The sequence below is a fragment of the Populus alba genome, chromosome 17 (assembly GCF_005239225.2).
Source record: "Populus alba chromosome 17, ASM523922v2, whole genome shotgun sequence".
NCBI lineage: Eukaryota > Viridiplantae > Streptophyta > Magnoliopsida > Malpighiales > Salicaceae > Populus > Populus alba.
In genome coordinates, this window is record NC_133300.1 from 6,720,558 (window position 1) to 6,738,012 (window position 17,455).

The 17,455-nt window shown below is 34.0% G+C and overlaps 2 protein-coding genes across 2 annotated transcripts; one reads left to right on the forward strand and one right to left on the reverse strand.

The window, feature by feature from the left end:
• The first annotated feature begins 228 nt into the window (after window positions 1-228).
• On the forward strand, window positions 229-1,850 carry LOC118031799 (uncharacterized). The gene is made up of 5 exons (XM_035036293.2): window positions 229-729; window positions 847-909; window positions 1,014-1,096; window positions 1,170-1,372; window positions 1,531-1,850. Exons 1-5 carry the CDS (start codon window positions 524-526, stop codon window positions 1,561-1,563), a joined length of 588 nt encoding a protein of 195 aa, XP_034892184.1. The 5' UTR covers window positions 229-523; the 3' UTR covers window positions 1,564-1,850.
• An 846-nt stretch (window positions 1,851-2,696) lies between these two features.
• Window positions 2,697-10,935, reverse strand: LOC118031798 (ATP-dependent RNA helicase DEAH11, chloroplastic). Its single transcript, XM_035036292.2, has 3 exons — window positions 9,999-10,935; window positions 5,698-8,845; window positions 2,697-4,080 (listed from the first exon to the last, which is right to left on the reverse strand). The coding sequence occupies exons 1-3, from the start codon at window positions 10,785-10,787 to the stop codon at window positions 2,861-2,863; spliced, it is 5,157 nt and encodes a 1,718-aa protein (XP_034892183.1). The 5' UTR covers window positions 10,788-10,935; the 3' UTR covers window positions 2,697-2,860.
• Between the last annotated feature and the right edge of the window lie 6,520 nt (window positions 10,936-17,455).

The window sequence follows — 17,455 nt, forward strand, 5'->3', positions numbered from 1 at the left end:
TTTAGATTGTTTAATAGTCCAAACTTCATGGGCAAGCAGTTTCTTAATGACTTGGAGAACACGATTAGCAAATGCCTTTAATTTATGCAAGACCACAACATGGATTAGGTTCATTGGTTTTCCCTACTTTAAAAGAAAAATACGAGAGTCTATGATTAAGGATCATCATTTTCTCTCTTCTCCGTCACATGGAAATTCAACACAAAAAAGGTAAGAAAAGTTCGCGAAAGCCCAAAAGAAAAAATAAGGCTTGAATGAGTAATAACAAGTTCTAGCTTGCAAGGAACAGCCAGGAGAACGACACACTCTAAGCCTTTTGTTAAAACAATAGCTTGAAGTGACCAAATGCACATCATTACTTAGCGTGCTCGTATTCTATCTTCTGCAATTTTAAAATCTTTATCCTGCAAGGATTCTCACATGAAAAATGCATCAATCACCTGCCTAAATACAGCACACAATCTGCCCTTTATGCAGCTTATAATTATGGGTTCTTGAACGTTTCAAATATCATCATTTCACCATGTCTGCTAAAGGTTCTTGGCCTTCTTACAATCTACGAAGTTTTCTGGAACAAATTCATCGTTACAGAGCCAGGTCCGGCAATGTTTCTCACAGCTGCGGGTCTGGTTCTACAGTGTCCAAGATCGGACAAGGTTTCTCGATGCACCAAGGATTACAGTTAATCGTTGCCAGTAGCAATAAATGGAGACGATCTCATTTCAACATGTTGTTATCCTTTTCGAAGTTCATTGTTTCGTTGTCTTGGTTCAGATTTTTTTATTTATTTCATTAGCTTGATTTTATTTATCTAACAAAATATTGATGTTTCTGTCTATGATCTAGGACGATGAGCGACGAGGTTGTACCACCGGTTCCAAATCCTCCTGGGAGCAACTTCCCCGCTTGGTATGATTTCTCTTTGCACTTGGGATTTTAAGCCACAAGCTTCCCCCACAATTGAGGTGTTATTATTTGAGGAATAACATTGCAAGAAACGCCACTCCATGCAGGGCAAAATGGATCTTGGGATCTATACTGTCCATCTTCCTGCCTTTTTGGAAGCAAAAAAGGGAGGAGCTGAAGAGGATAGAAGGTACATGAGTTCCTAATGTATGCTCATTAATTTACCAAATCTTCTTTATCAACTTGGGAGAGTTTTATTTTAGGTGAGGCGGAAATTATTGTAGACGAGGTTGAACATGTAGCTGAGGAGATAGAAAAGGTGGCAGCAGTGGCGGAGAAGGTATCAGAAGCGGTGGCAGAAGTGCTGCCTGAAAACGGGAAACTGAAGGAAACAGCTTTGTTGATAGAACACGTTACGAAAGCAACTGCATATGATGCTAAACTAACTCAAGACTTTGTTCACAAGGTGAGTTGCTACAAGAGATTTCAACTGCCATTAATAGCATAAAGTTCGAAGAAACTGGAAGAACAGAACTTGAAAACATGCATGCATTTGTTGAACAAATGTAATCTTTTTTCTTTTTCTTTTTCTTTTTCTTTTTCTTTTTCTTTTTCTTTTTCTAGATAAAACATGCAGGTGAATGCTGTGAAGCATGACATTGATGACTTGAAGATAATGGTTGACCCTGTAATAGAAAAGATTGTGCAGCAAAACCCTCGAGGAAAGTAAAAAGGGAGAGATTATCAGTTGCCACTATTAAGACAAGCGAAAGCATATGTTTCTTTGCATTAAGAAATGAATCTATATGGACCTCCTCCAGTTCTATGTAATTATGCAATCATTCATATTTGAGAATGCTTATCAAAGAAAATGTTAATTTTAGGTATAGTAAAAAAACCGACAAACTGATTAAATGGAGAAGACAAAAAAAAAAAAAAAAAAACTGTTCAACAGATTAAAATATTTTAAAAAAAAAATTAATTCGGTTTGGTTTTGGTTTCAGAAGCGTAAATCAAAAAAACCAAACCAAACTAGTTTAGTTAAAAAAAAAAAACCGAACCAAACTAGAAAAAACCCATTAGAAAGTGAAAAAAAAAAAAAACCCAAAAAAAACAATATAATTTTCAGTTTTTCATATAAAATAACCAAACTAAACCGAACCAAAACCAGTCAATTGGAACCGATTTCGGTTCGGTTCCGGGTTTTTTTATATATTTTATAAAATTTCAATTTGGTTGTTTTTATAGGTAAAACTCAAACTGAACCGAAATGATCACCCTAGTTAATTTCATTATAAAACAAAGGTGCATGAACAAAGCAGATAGCAGTGGAATTGTGACTAAACTTCTGAGAAACTGATTCTAACTATAAAAGCAAAAGAATTCACTGAACTTGTAAACAACTGCAGCTAACTATAAAATCAAACCCACTAAATTTGAAACAAAGCAAAAAACAAAGATAATCTATTCAAAATGACGAGGATAGTATAATCATGGATATTTTTTACTCTAGTACGCATCGCCTAGGATTCATGGATTGTGTCGAGGAGGAGGTCACTCTGATTGTTTTCAGCCACAAGACAAACAAATACACTGCAGTATCAGTGTGCAATTGGATTTATCAATACAAAAGTTTCAGTTGACAATTTTCCAGTCAGTAATCGACAATTAGAAAGAAACAAAGGGGGAAAAAAAAAAAGGTGGGCTCACTTCAGTGGTTCTATTTTTTCATTTTACAAAAAGAGAAACCAAATCTTGAGAAGCAAAAAGGAGTTTTGAAGACCTCAAAATTAGAAACGGTAATGTGCTAGATTCATAGGAAAGAAGGCTAATGCAAGTATGAAAAACATGAGGCAGGGAACAACTGATATGCATGTAATATTTCTAAATTATACATGTGTGGATATCATATACTTTTATATACAATTAACTTACAATGCAGTCAGTACAGGCTTTATAATGTAGCAGGATGTTCAGACCTCAAGTGCACATAGCAGTCATCACCGCTCATAAAGAACTCCAAGCAGACCCAGCAGATGTGTTTCCCACATCTGCACTCAATGTGGTTGCAGCCATCTACCTTCTCAATTGTGTATCCACATACTGGGCAGTTTTTAACATGCTCTTTTCCCTTGCACCATTCCTTCAAGGACATGTCAGGATCCTCCTTGAGCTCCTTGTATTTTTCACATGATACGAATGGATGATACTCCACATGGCACCTTGTACATGTCTCAGCATAGCATGCTCCACAAACAAATAGATCACCAACCATCCCGCTTGCTACGCGATATACTGAAGGGCAATCAGGAGATGGGCAAAATCTGTAGGTTCCACCACTAGATGCCACAAAGGCTGACAAGGAGGCCCTGAAGAGATCCTCTAACTTTTCACATGGTAAAAGAGACTTCAGATCTGCAAGCCAAATGTGCATGCCACAACCTTCATGAGCACAACCTACAGGGAAACCATCACGTCCTCTCATTGCTGACTCTAACTGTTCAACCAAGCATGACTGGCAGAATTTATGCCCACAAGCCTCAAGCTGGTAACAGTCCTCAACCTCACAGAGGCAAATAGGGCAGGCAATATTGTCATCTTCATATCGTTTGATGGATCCATTAACACCAACAGACCGCGCAAAGTCACGAATCATCTGCTCCACTTGCAGTCTCAGATCCTTTTTTCCAGAAAAAGAAATAACATGTCGCCTTGTATTAAGCATAAATTCAGCCTCAGGGATCGTCTCTTTGAGCACATGCAAGTCAGGACCAAACTTCTCCACCACTTTTTTCATAAGATCATAAGGCATTGCTCCACCTCGAAGGCGGATATCTGTTTGTTCCTTATCATGGAGGGCTAGAAGAGATGCTATCAACTTCTGTTCAGTGAGAGCAACTTTCTTCTCGGGGCCAAAGATCCTAACAGTGAGGTTCTGCCTATCAAAGAGAATATATGTTCCCATCTCTTGCTGCAGTGACTTCATAAGCATGATGCCATCTTTGGAAAAAAGAAGCTGCAGAACCATTGGGGTGAGGCTACAATGATTTACCTTCTTTCCATTCATCAGTTGCTCCAGTGGCCTTCTCAACTCAGCTACTGTCTTTGTTGCATTAGCAGATATCTTCACTCTATAAGAGCCATTCTCATTCCTTTCTAAATTGCAACACACACCTGCATAGTCAAATTTGTCAGCCTCTGATTACTATCAAGCAATGTTCAGGAAATAATAAACAATTGGCACATTTCGTATTAAATCATGGAGTTAGGTTAAACAATAATGTAAAATGAGGAACAAGTTGTTACTGGACTGATCAGCTCCATAATTCCCGTACATATAAATTGCCAAGCCTAGGGGTGTGCATTCAGTTTCTCCATTTGTTTGATTTAGAATTGTTCTTTTGGGTTTTCAATAATAACAACCTAACAAAACCAAACACATTATATAAAAACCAAATTAAATCATCCAAAAAGTAGCTACTCAATAAAAGAAAACCCCAATTTTGTTATCTTGTTACTGTATGGAGTAATACATAAAGATCCCAGTAAGTCAGATTCCATTGTTGAAGCAAAAGCTTCTAATTATAATAACATTTTATTGTAAAAATTAGTGCTCCATGCTTCAAGCATATATCCAAAGAATTCCAGGCTGGTAGAAAAAATAGGCAGTGGCTTGCTCACATGAATATGACCTAGGCTATGAATTAATTCTAAAATTATCAGTTCTTTCTTCCTCTATGTCACTCCACAGGTACATGGCGAATCCTACAAAAAACAGGACCAGATCTGGAAACAAACTAGATCCCTGTGATCGGTCGAAGGAGGTTACATGACTCTAAAGTCTGACACACTATAAGTAACATTTCCGCCTACTCGAACCTCAAGCTTAAAAGCAACCTCTATAAAGTTGGCATTCCCTAATCAAAGCTGGTTCTTAATTAATCTAATTTAGGCTGCATAACAACTCCTCCTATCATCACTTACAATACAGACCGATACTCAAGGTCAAATTCACTGTATCCAATCAACCAAAATGAAAGTAATACCAAAAATTATCATGGTTACTCTAGAATCTCAAATCCCAATCAAGTTTAAAAAACAGGCTTTAATGGAATTTCTCCTATTTTGGACTGAATCTTCACAGCCTCACAGCATGAGCCACATTGCACATACTGCTTCGATGGGATGAAAGTATAAAAATAAAACAGAAACAACCCATTTAGAATAAACCAATATCAGGACCAAGTAAAATTAAAACGGAAAAGAAAGAGGACTGGTGCATCCCAAACAAAAGATGCTTAAAGATCCATATTCCTAAGACCAAACTGTGTCATCCATCCAAAAGTCATTCATGTAGTTTCACTATTCGCCTGAAGCTCAAGGTTTTGACCCATACATATGCTTGAAATTCTGTATCAGTACTGAAATGAACCAGCTATAATTAAAGGTACTTATTCACAGAAAAATTGATTGTCAAACTCAAGATCCTTTGATGCCATAAAAAAAAAATGCTTTTAAAGAAGATGGTTTCAAGAGATTACCAGGACAGGTCCACCATAAAGAATTAGGCCATCAGTCAAGAAAAACAAGAAAAGAATTCACATTACCTCAATACAGGATATCAGGTCATAATAAAAGAGATTTAATTCAAAGAACATTTGATTGTCAAACTTGCTTTCAGAAATGATTATTTAAAAATTTACCTGGATAGATCTAGCATTAAGAATTTATCCATTCAGTCAAAAAAGAAAAACAATTCACCACAAACTCCTTCAGAGTGAGAGGAATTACCAGGTCGAAACTTGAAGCTTTTCAGTAAAATATTCAGCTGCCTCTCAATGAATGCATAAACAGAAGCAGAACATGATGCAGAGCTATGGAACACCTGCTGGCATTGCATCTTCTGCCATGAAAAACAACCAGCAAGTGCTTTTCCTTGCATATGTTGCAGAGCTTTAGCTGCCTCCAAATGTAATTTTCCATCAAAAGTGATCCAAGCCTTCATGAAACTATCCTTTGGCTCAGGAGCGAAGACCTGAACATGGCAGTAATTGCTCAAAGGGCCCTGGCTAGGCATGAAAGGAGCAATTTCCTTGAGAATTGCTTGCTCAAAAGCATCAACAGAATGATTATTTACTTCATCTCCTCTGATTAGGAATACATCCAAAATTCTCCTATTTGTTGTCTTGTGCAGAACTTCTAAAATTTCTGCTTCAGAAGTTTCTTTATCCAGTCCTCTGATAACTACAGAGTTCATGTCTCTTGTGCTGGTCTGACACTGAACAAACCTGCCTCCAATCAGAACATTAAAGCAATCATCAACAATGAACTGGGCATCATTCCTTTCACATCTGACAATTGCATACCCTTTGCTATACCGGCGTGGCCAACTGATTTTTGCTTTTACGGCAGCAAATGATGACTTTCGAATACCTCCAACAGATGACCGAGACAGGGACAACTTAAGTACACATCCACATAACTCGGATCCATTAAAATATAGAGCTTTTCTAGCTGCTTCAGGAGTAAGGAATGACACCCTGCCCCACCTTTCTGCATCATCACCATGCTGTCCAGTGCCTGTGAATTTGTTATAACCACAAATTCCAGATACAGATTTCTCTAAGAAAGTCAAAACTTCCTTGTCATCTACCACATTCACATTGGAAAGGTGCACATCCACTGTTAAACATCTATTTCCCAACTCCAGATGCTTAATTTCAGCACCAGCTCCAACAAGTGCAACAGGGGGGGAAGCACCAGCCCGTACCTCATGATATAAGCACTTCTCCAAGCATTCATTCCTTAACCACTTTGTTTCATAAATTAAGGCATTATTGACATATTCATAAATCTTTTCAATATCTTTGGACGATGCAAACAATTGAATCTCGTTGTCACCCACATTGATTTCAATTCCAATGCGTTCATCCATGTAAATAGCACGCATGCGAGAAACAAGTGCTGTCAAGCTACTATTTGACTTTCCACAAAACCGTTTCAGAGCTACACCTCCAAATCCTTTTATCACCCTCAACTGCAGTTTTCTAGACTCCATCTTTGAGACATCAAATAAAGGATGTATGAAGGTAGATAAACTGTCAAAGTCAATTGCTGTAACACAAACCAAATATTGACTTGATATGGACAAGAGTTCAGCAAAGACAACCCAATGTGGCTTCTGGTTATACACTTGTAATGAACATGAAGGGTGAAGTTGGAAGTATTCACCACTTAAAACAACCTCATAACCAAGGCGATCATATCCAGAATACATGGCTACATTATCTGCTAGTGAAGAAAGTATAATCTTCTTCATGTTTTCATCATGCACGGAGGCAACAAGAGGATCCCAAAGCCAGTAAGTTGGAATGATGAAATTGAGTTCATTTTTCAAACAGTTTTCCAACTCCAATACTGTATCTCTGCATCTTCGCATAGTTTTTGCATTGATTCTATTTTCCCAACACCATTTATTTCTATTCTCTTGCCGTATACTCTCCCATTCCCTGTAGACGGAGAGCAAAGTGAAGAGATCTCCATCATGATGGCAGAACCGGACCTTAAGGCAATCAGACTTCAGTTTCTCATCATAAGTACCCACTCTGCAAAAAATGTTACTGGCATTTGCCATAGCTGCAGCAAGGACAACTCCCTCCTTGCGCAAACCATAACGGAGACTTTCAAGAATAATTTTCCCAAGACGAGGCTCCATACCCAATTTAACTAAGTAGTGCCCATCAGCAGTTAATGCAAAAGCATCATGTTTGCAGGCAACAGCACCTAACTGAACAAGGTTCCTGATTGCCTTGTTGATTGCATCCACACTTGGAGCATCAATAAAATCAAACTCTAGCACATTCTTAATACCAGAGGCAAGAATCCTCAAAACTGCAATGCCAAGATGAACTTTACAAATTTCAGGTTCCTGATGCAAATCCATTGACTGATAATCAGAAACCGAGTACAGCCGGTAACACTTGCCAGGATCTGTTCTACCAGCACGGCCAGCTCGTTGATTTGCAGAACTTTGGCTGATCTTGGAAACTCTGAGCACATTCATACCAGATGAAGATTCAAACCTGCTATCTTTAACTAAACCAGGATCAACCACGTACTTGACCCCTGGAATTGTTAAGGATGTTTCCGCTAAATTTGTAGCAAAAACAACTTTTCTCTTTCCTGGGTAATTCTGAAAAACACGACATTGCTCTTCATGGGAAAGCTTCCCATGTAATGGGAGCGCAATTGCAGAGGGAGACTGAAACTTTTCACATGCCCATTCTACTTCTGCCTGTGAAGTCAAAAAAGCAAGTATTGCCCCATCCTCCTCTGCTGCATGAATTTCCATTGCCATCTTAACAACATCACAAACATATGGAGCTGCATTATTGGAGCTCGGCAAGGGATCAAGGGACTCTCTAGATGCAGCAGGAGCATATTTGATTTCAACAGGAAAGCTTCGCCCCAACACATGAAATGTTCCACAACCAAAGAAGTAACTGGATAATTTGCTTGCATCAACTGTTGCAGACATTATAATTAGCTGTAAGTCAGGCCTTTCCTGAAGTAATTCTTTTAGCAAGCCCAAAAGAAGATCAGTATTCAAGCTTCTTTCATGAGCCTCATCTACAATAATGCATGAAACTCCAAACAATTTTTTATCTTTCATGAGGTTTTGCAGCAGACAGTGATCAGTCATATATATTACCTTCGAACCAAACTGCTGGGAAGATGAATAAGATGGGTAGCAGATAATTGAATTATTTTCATAACATCCATTGCATTCTTCACCAACCCTTTTTCCCAGGGATATAGCAGCAATTTTGCGGGGTTGAGTGCACAAAATTGAACCACTTGACGCAACTCCTGAATCAGCAATAAATTGTGCCAACTGCGTACTCTTCCCTGAACCTGTCTCTCCAATCAAGACCATCACCTGTGGGAGAAGTCAAAAGAGAAAGACAAAACATCTATCAACACCAACAGGTTATAAAGACATACTAATAAACTTATTTTAAAGCAACTTTTAACAAAATTTAAGTTCTGAAGCCAGACAGTGAAAAAAAAAAAAAACCATTGACTAATTCAATTATCATTCCAAATCCCAACAAAGACATGAAACAAGACCAAGAAAACTGCATCCACAAAAAACAGCTCTAATTTCCATCAGACATGCCAATCAAGGTGCGTCTTAATTTGCAGGTACAGATTCAAATGTTATTTTAAGTTTCTACGTACTTGATTCTTTTACTAGAGTTGGAAAGCTAATAGCCAGATAAACAGTCCAGATGAGCAAATTAGATAACAATATATAAACTACACCATTCCCGTTCACATTATAATGTAAATTATCGTCATAATTATCTTTAACCAGTCTGGCATGTCAGTGATTACATTCTGAATCAATTAAATCCGCATCTCAACTGGATAGACATATCAATGATCACATTCCTAATCAAGTGAGCCTCACATAATCTTCTAAATGAATAATAAAAACATCATAGCTCCAGATACTTTCTTCTAGTTATTCAAAGCTTTACAACCCAAGACCCGCTAAAAGTATTAAAGCCGACTGTGCTTTCAACTATTTATTTCGGTTAAAAACTATATGTGACTTTAAGGGGTTGTTGGCGACAATAATTGCGGTTGTTTTTCAAAGTGTATTTTCACTTGAAAAGACATCAAAGTAATTTTTTTATTTTTAAAAAAATATTTTTAACATCTGCATATCAAAACAATTCAAAAACACCAAAAAAAAAAATTATTTTAAAGCAAAAAAAAAAACAATTCAAAATTTTTGAAAACTCCAGTTGAAACGCAAGGCCAAACACCCCTAAGACACAATCACCAAACAAAATCACCTGCATAAAACGGCTCCTAAAACTACATACCAACCATTCATAAAAGATCATACAAGAATATGCATAAGCACACAAACTAAGCTTAAAGTTGAATTTCAAATCATAATACTCCTTTAAATACAAGAAACATATACCACTAAGCTTGAAGCACAAAATCAAATCAGAAACAATCAACGCATATTCCTTTAAATAATAAAAGCTAACATATCCAGACACTAATCTTCATACCTGCTGTGAATGCAGCATCTTTAAAAACTCACTCCTGAACCCATAAATAGGCAACCCATTTTCTACCCTTCTACACTCTCTGAGTATCAGAAAATGAATCCTGCTCCAATAATAAAAAATTCCCATCTTTCTCCCATTACCCTCATCATAAACCCTAAAAACCCCCAAATCACCAATCTCCTTCCCTTCAATGCAATCCATCAAACACCGCATTCCCTTCCTAAACTCCTCCGCCCTCTTCACAACCACCTCCATTTCCACCCTCAACGCCTCCTTCTTCAACTTATTCTCACTATAAACCCTAACCCCTTTCGGCCGCTTGAAAAAGCTCGTAAATTTACCAATTTCCACGGCCAAATTTTCAATCTTTCTCTCCAATTTCTTCACTACCTCCCCTTCTAACACCTTCTCTGCATACAATTTAAACAAACCTCTAATCCTCTCATTCAAGTCCCCTTCATTTACATCAAAATCCGTCACCGGAGTATACACATGATCCCCAGCCAGCCTCCGTTCCCAGAGGAAGACGGCGGCGGCGATAGCATCGCTCTGGTCGTGGAAAAACAAACGAGCAGCGACGGCGGACGTGGGGTTTCTATCGGATTTGTCAGGTTTACATTGGGAAATTAGGGTTTCGAGTGGGGATTGCGTGCGGTTATTATTACGGTGGTTGGACAAAAGCCTGACTACAAAAAGGCTTTGGTTTTGGTGGTTTCGGAAGTTCCGGTGGCGGTTGAAATGCTGCAACTGACGGTGTTGGGAGTGGTGGTGGTTATTGCTGTAGATCATGGTGAAGTTTTATGAGCATACGAAGTTATCAAGATATTATGCTTTGATTTTGGTTCCGTTTTTGTGAAATTGATCATAACGCTATTTGTCTGGTTTTAGAATTCTCTGGCGTTTGCATGAACCTGTCTTCTACCACCACTACTATCTCTGCTGGGAGTGGAGTGCGTGCCTCGTGGCCGGTAGCGTATTAAAAGGCTTAAAGAATACACGTGCCTTGCCCGGGTTTGATTCCGATGACAAATGGATTTGTTCTTCACGTTATTATTATTATTTTGAATTAAAATTTAAGTGAAGAAATTTGTGCTGAACGCACCGGTTGAAAATAAGCTTCGTCGATTGATTTTAAGTAGAATGTTTTTCTTAACTAATGCGTTCGTAAGAATTATTTTTTACGACTTCTTTTTATTATTGGATCTTGATGTGAATTATAAATGCATGTTTTGGTTTGTTGTTAATTAATATTTTTTAAAATATTTTTTTATTTATAAATATATTAAAATAATTTTATTTTATTTTTAAAATTTATTTTTAACATCAACACATTAAAATAATTTAAAATTTTTATTTTTTTTAAATAAATAATGTTTCAACTGTAATATCAAATATATTTTAATTATTAATTTTAAAAATTTATTTAAAGTTATAATTTAATATTTGATTTATTAAAACAAATCTAGAATTCCAAGTAATTAAATCCACTTTGGAAATTATAGTAAAATAATGTCAAGTTATTGTTGATTGAAATAATGGTTAATCTAGAGTCTTGAAATTAATATTCCTATCAGTCTTCTGCATATGAAATATAAACTAGTTTAAATTTAAAAAGTGATTTATATTATGGCTAAAATAAAAAAAAATAATAATCAAAATATTAGTTTATATAAAAATATTTAGTATCATTATTAAATCTGACGAGTTAATTTTAGAACTTTTCAGCTTGACTTTTATTTAGCTTGAATTTTAAATTAAATTGCGTTGAAATTGCTTCAACACGAGCCATTCTACTCGGTGGATCTAAAAACAATTCGAATAGCTAGTAAAAAACATGGTTTGATTTTTTAAAAAAAATTAAGATTTTTTTTTAATATTAAAATAACAACATATTGGATCGACCCAAATTTCGAGACTTAACCCGTTTAATTCACAATGGTGATAGACTCCATTTGGTTTAAAAACTTTATATTATTAAGATTATTTTTTACTTAATTATATGATTAAATGTAAAATCCTAAAAAAAAAATGGTGAATGAATGATGAAATGAAATACAAAATAAATAAATATAATAATTAAGAAATCAAATGAGAGAAATATGAAAAATATAAGGAGCATGACTCCAATTGTAAAGAAAAATAAAAGAAAAGAAAAGAAAAGGTCAATGTGTAATTAGAAAAATAAGGCTATAAATACTTTCTTTTTCTTTCATGGCCGGCTGAACACCATATAAAAAAAAAAATGGTGTGGATTTTTCTTCATAAAAAAAAGAGGAGAAAAGCATCAAATCTCCTAGAACTATACAAACCTCAGACCCTTAAGTAGAAAGAACACTTATTAACAAAGACTTTAACAAGGAATACAAGTGAAGAAATTGAAGGAAAAGGGGGAAGAGGGCTACATGAGAGGCAAAAAAACTTCAACTAAATTGAAGTGAAATTCTGAAATTTTCTCAAGGTATTGACATTAGACTTAATGATGAAAAACACTTTAACAATTAATTAAGAATTATGCACTAATTTCAGATTTTATAAATTAGGGTTCTTGAGTGAAAATTTAGGAATTGCAAAAATTATTAAAATAAAGTTAATTGAGCTAACATAAGATGTTCTGAACATGAAAAACATATAAAATTATAAAAGAAAAATCATCAACTTAAAGGCTTGAGTGGCCGACTATGTGAGGATTGAATGAGGGAAGAAGGGAATTCTGAAATTTGTGTTGATGAACACTTATAATATGTATATGATGTGAACAATGAGTGAATGAAACAAAAAAAAAATGACTAGAAAGAAAAAGGAGAACCCTTAGTTCCAAGTTTGATCAAAAGTCAAGTAGGCCAAGTTTGACATGGAAAATAAATGTCGAAAATCAATCGAGGGAGTTCTAGAAGGAGAGTTTCATAACGATAAAATTTAAGAAACATTTTTATGTATAGATGCAAATATGACCAAATAAATTAAATAAAAAAGGAAAAACAAAGAAAGTAATTACTTTACACTGAAAAGGAACAAAGAAAGTAATTACACTAAGCTTATCCTTTGGGAACCAAATAAATAGATTTAATTTTAATAGACAAAAGATAACATAAAAATATATTAAACTTTAATAAAAGAAGAGTTAATTACAGTAGAATAGTGTGGTCTCAAAATAGTATCAATATGGGTTAAGGATGGTAACGACTAACGAGTATCCATAAATTGAGTATCTATTGTATTTATATAAATTCCTAAATCAAAAACAATATCTATATTAAGTTTAAGCATGTATTAAGTACTATTTATTATTTTATATAAAATAAAAGATTATATATACTTGGGATGTTTGTGTTGAATGAAAGAATGATATATATATATATATATATTTGGATCAGTGCTATTGCATTGTTAAATAAAAAAAGTTTTTAAAAATATCTTAAACAATGAAGTTTATATTCTAGATGTGGATTTGATGGATTAAACTTTGAAATCTAGGTTAATCAAATAAATTATTATCTTAATATTAAAAAAAATTATCTTTGTTATTTAAAAAAAAAAAAAAAAACAAAGAAACAACCACATCTTTTACTGGTTGTTCAAGTTGCTTTTGAATTCTTCAAGATAACAGGATCACGATAAGCATCCTTACATGATTTAATTTTAAATTAGAACTAGGCAAAGAATTGTGTTAAAAAAATTTCAAGATTGATATATTAAATCGAGTTTAATAAAAATATCAAATAATTTTTCATAATATAAATTTTTTTTTATGTAACGTAGCGTGGCATTTAAACTAATATTATTGTAGATGCAGGAGGGTTTAGCAGTATTCTTGAGATTCTTGGGCGAACATTAGCCTAAACATGCTACAACTTGTCTAGAACTCAAAGCACAAGACGACCTCATGTCCTCAACTATTCTTTCTCTTTAGAATCGTTCCCAGCTTACAAGGCACATGGGTCATGGAAAATCATTATCTTAGCTTTGGAAAATCGAAAAGGAAAAGCAAACCCAACGCACAATCTTGACCGGGGCTTTTGTTGATTCTTCACCACGGCAGTCCACCATTGCTATTTCACTTTTTTTTTTTTTTTTTTTTGGGTATTGTGTTCCAAATAAGGTTGAGTACATTTTGAATTATTTTTTTAAAAAATAATGTTTTTATATTTTTATATTATTTTGATATATTGATATAAAAAATAATTTTAAAAAATAAAAAAATTATTATTATAATATATTTCCAAGTAAAAAATATGTTGAAAAGCAATCATTATCATACTATCTATTAACTCACATTACACTAACTTTTTAATTGTGATTTTTTTTTAATCGTGGGTGTCCGGGTCAGCTTATGTGCACCTCGACTAATCTCCCGATGCCCTGAAGTTAACGACCAGATAAGTCTTCAGTGGCCTTGAAGTTTGCGATACTCGAACTAGTGAGATATAGAAATTAAATCTAAAATCTGACCAGTTGAACTACACATCTTAGAGTTATGAGCAAACTCAGGCCCCTCAGAGCTTTTTTTTTTAAAAAAAAAAATTGATCTCTTTATAGATATATAAAAATTATGAATTAAATATTTAGTGAATATTAGTAATTGAAATTGTTTGTAATACATGTAAAAGGTAGCCAAAATTAAAAAAAAAAATATTCTTATTGTGTTATTTTTTCTATCATGGTAGGTGTTAATTTTGGATTTTTTTTCCTTCTATCACTAACAACCAACTACAAATATACATTGGTTTTAAAGGAAAAAATAAATAAATAAATAAACCAATCTCCATAATTACATAAAATAACTTTTCAGGTAGTAATTTGAGACCATTTAATTTATTTCCCATCTTATTTATCTAGATTTTAATAAATTTATCAATTTTTTTAATAAATTATTAAAATACAATAGAAATGACTTGAAATAGACACATATAAAAATATAAATGATAAATTACAGTAATCATTTTGATATATCATAAACTTATTCTTAGAAATCTGAAGATATTATAGTTTGTAACAAAAATATCATTAACATTAAAAAGAATGATTTTAAAATTTAAAAAAATATATATTTTTAAATAAAAATCGAAGTTTTTAATATTTACTTAAACATAAATGAGTTTTTATAAAACCATGAAACTTTTTTAATCAATTGAGTAATTTTATTATCCTAACATAAATTACTTTAAAGCCCAGGAAAAGGCACATGTGTGTTTTAAGTTGGTCCATTCTGACAAGAAAAAGAGACTTAGATAGTGGGACCGGTCCAAGGGAATCCGTGTCCGCTGAGTTCCAATTCTCAGTAGGCTGTTCCCCTTTTTTCACGAAAAATTAACTCTCTTTTTTTTTTTTTTCATGGTATTTTTTATTTAAAAATATATTAAAATTAAGATTAGGAAAATAAAAAAAGAAAATAGGCTCATTAACAACAACAACAATTATTTTTCAATTATGAAATGACCACATTAACTACAATCACAGAACCAATTATAAAAAAAAAAAAACACTGAAAATAAGCCACCACTCTTCACGAAACAAGACAACCGACTCTCAATAACGACTCTAAATCACCAAAACGGCAGCGAAGAGACCAGCAAGCAAAGACCCACCAACAGTAACTCTATTCAAAACGGCATCGTTAGGAGATGGACCAGGAGCATTAGATGGTGGCTTGGAGATGCTGGAAGGAGGGATGCTGGATGCTGGAGGAGGAGAACTGACGGTTGTGGGAGATGGTGGAGATGCCACAGGAGGGCTAGAAGTTGGAGGAGGAGGAGGGAGGAGGAGGAGGAGGAGTAGTAGTAGGTGGTGGTGCAGATGTTGGGGTGCTGGCTGGTGGCACTGGAGATTTTGTGGGAGAAGAAGTTGGAGAGGAGGTTGGAGATTGTGCCATGGTGGAGGTCAAGAACAATACCATTAGAACCACCAAGGCTAGAACGTTTGAGCTGGCCATTGTTGAAGAGAAAAGCTAAGAGTTGTCTCTGAGAGAATTTAGAGACAGTAAAGAGCTAAAGAAGTGTAGGAGTGGCTTGAAAGGAGGAAAGGGTGACCGGAGGTATATATAGTGCGGTGTGTGCGCGTCTCTTTGATGACTTTGTTAGCGCCCCGTTGAATTGGTCTCCAATCAAATGGTGAAGGTTTCTATTTATTTCTTTATTTATTAGCAGTGATTTTAATGACAGAATATATATATACTGTGAAATTAATTATTTTTAAACTAATTTTCATATATTGTGACTAAATATCTTCTAAATTGAATTGTAAATAGTCATTTATGTTTTTATTTTTAATATAAACATAGAGTTCTTCTTGTAAACCTTCTTTGGATTTCGAATTAAAAAGGGTAACAACCCCAAAGCTATTTTTTACAAGCCTTATTTTAATTTTTGAATTAAAAAAGGTAAGAATAGAAAACATTTTTTATTATTATTATTAATGTGAGTGTCTGATTCAATTTATTCATACCATCGATTAATCCTACTAGCCCTTGAAATTAACGACCATGTGAATCTTCAGTGACCATAAGGTTTTGTGATACTGTAATTGATGATCTTTAAAAAAAAAAACCTAGAATCTATAACCATTTTAAACTATACATTTTAGGATTATAATAAAAACTATTTTGATCTTATTGTATGGAGATGTTGAAAACAAGAGTCTCTTAGAACTAGTTATAACTCAAACCTCATCAAATTCATAATAAAAATATTTATTTCATTATTGTATATTTGAGTTTTTATTCCAAATAAATTCATTTCAATTAAAACTTCGTGAAATATATATTAAGATTTTATAATTATAAACCAAAAAATATATATTTTTAGGATACAAGAGATTTTATTAGTTATTTTTTATAGTATTCTAAAAATAACTAGTATTATTTATTAGTTATTATCTCTGAAACTATTTTACAGAAAATAAATAAAATAAAAGTATAACATAAAAATTCTAAAAAGAGATATTTTTGTTTTTTAGTGAATTTTATATTTGATTTTATATTTGCTATTTGTACTTATCTTTTTCTTTATTTATGGTAGATTTAAAAAATAGCTAACAAAATATAATTAATTATTTCTCGACAATATAAATTTTTTTTTTTAAGATACCACCATTAATTTTGCACAAAAAATATATAGTTAAATAAATAAAGGAGGTAATGTTACATCATAATTCATAATGGGTGGCCACCTAGTAAGGAACGGTTTGGCATGCGTTAATTTGGGAAGGCGTCCAACCTGGTTCGTGGACGGCCACTAAGATACAGTTGTGAATTGATCACGAACGTACACGTGCAATGGAAGGGTGATGATAAATAATCGTAAACCGTCCATTGCAATACTAATATTTTAGTCAAATCAATATTGTAACGGCAAAGAAATAGAAAACGACAACTGTGGGGACCACGTACGTGGAAACCTGTTACTAGCTGGAAACCTAAGTGATACGTCTTAGGACTCTTTTGTCTTTTCGTTTTTCTTTTC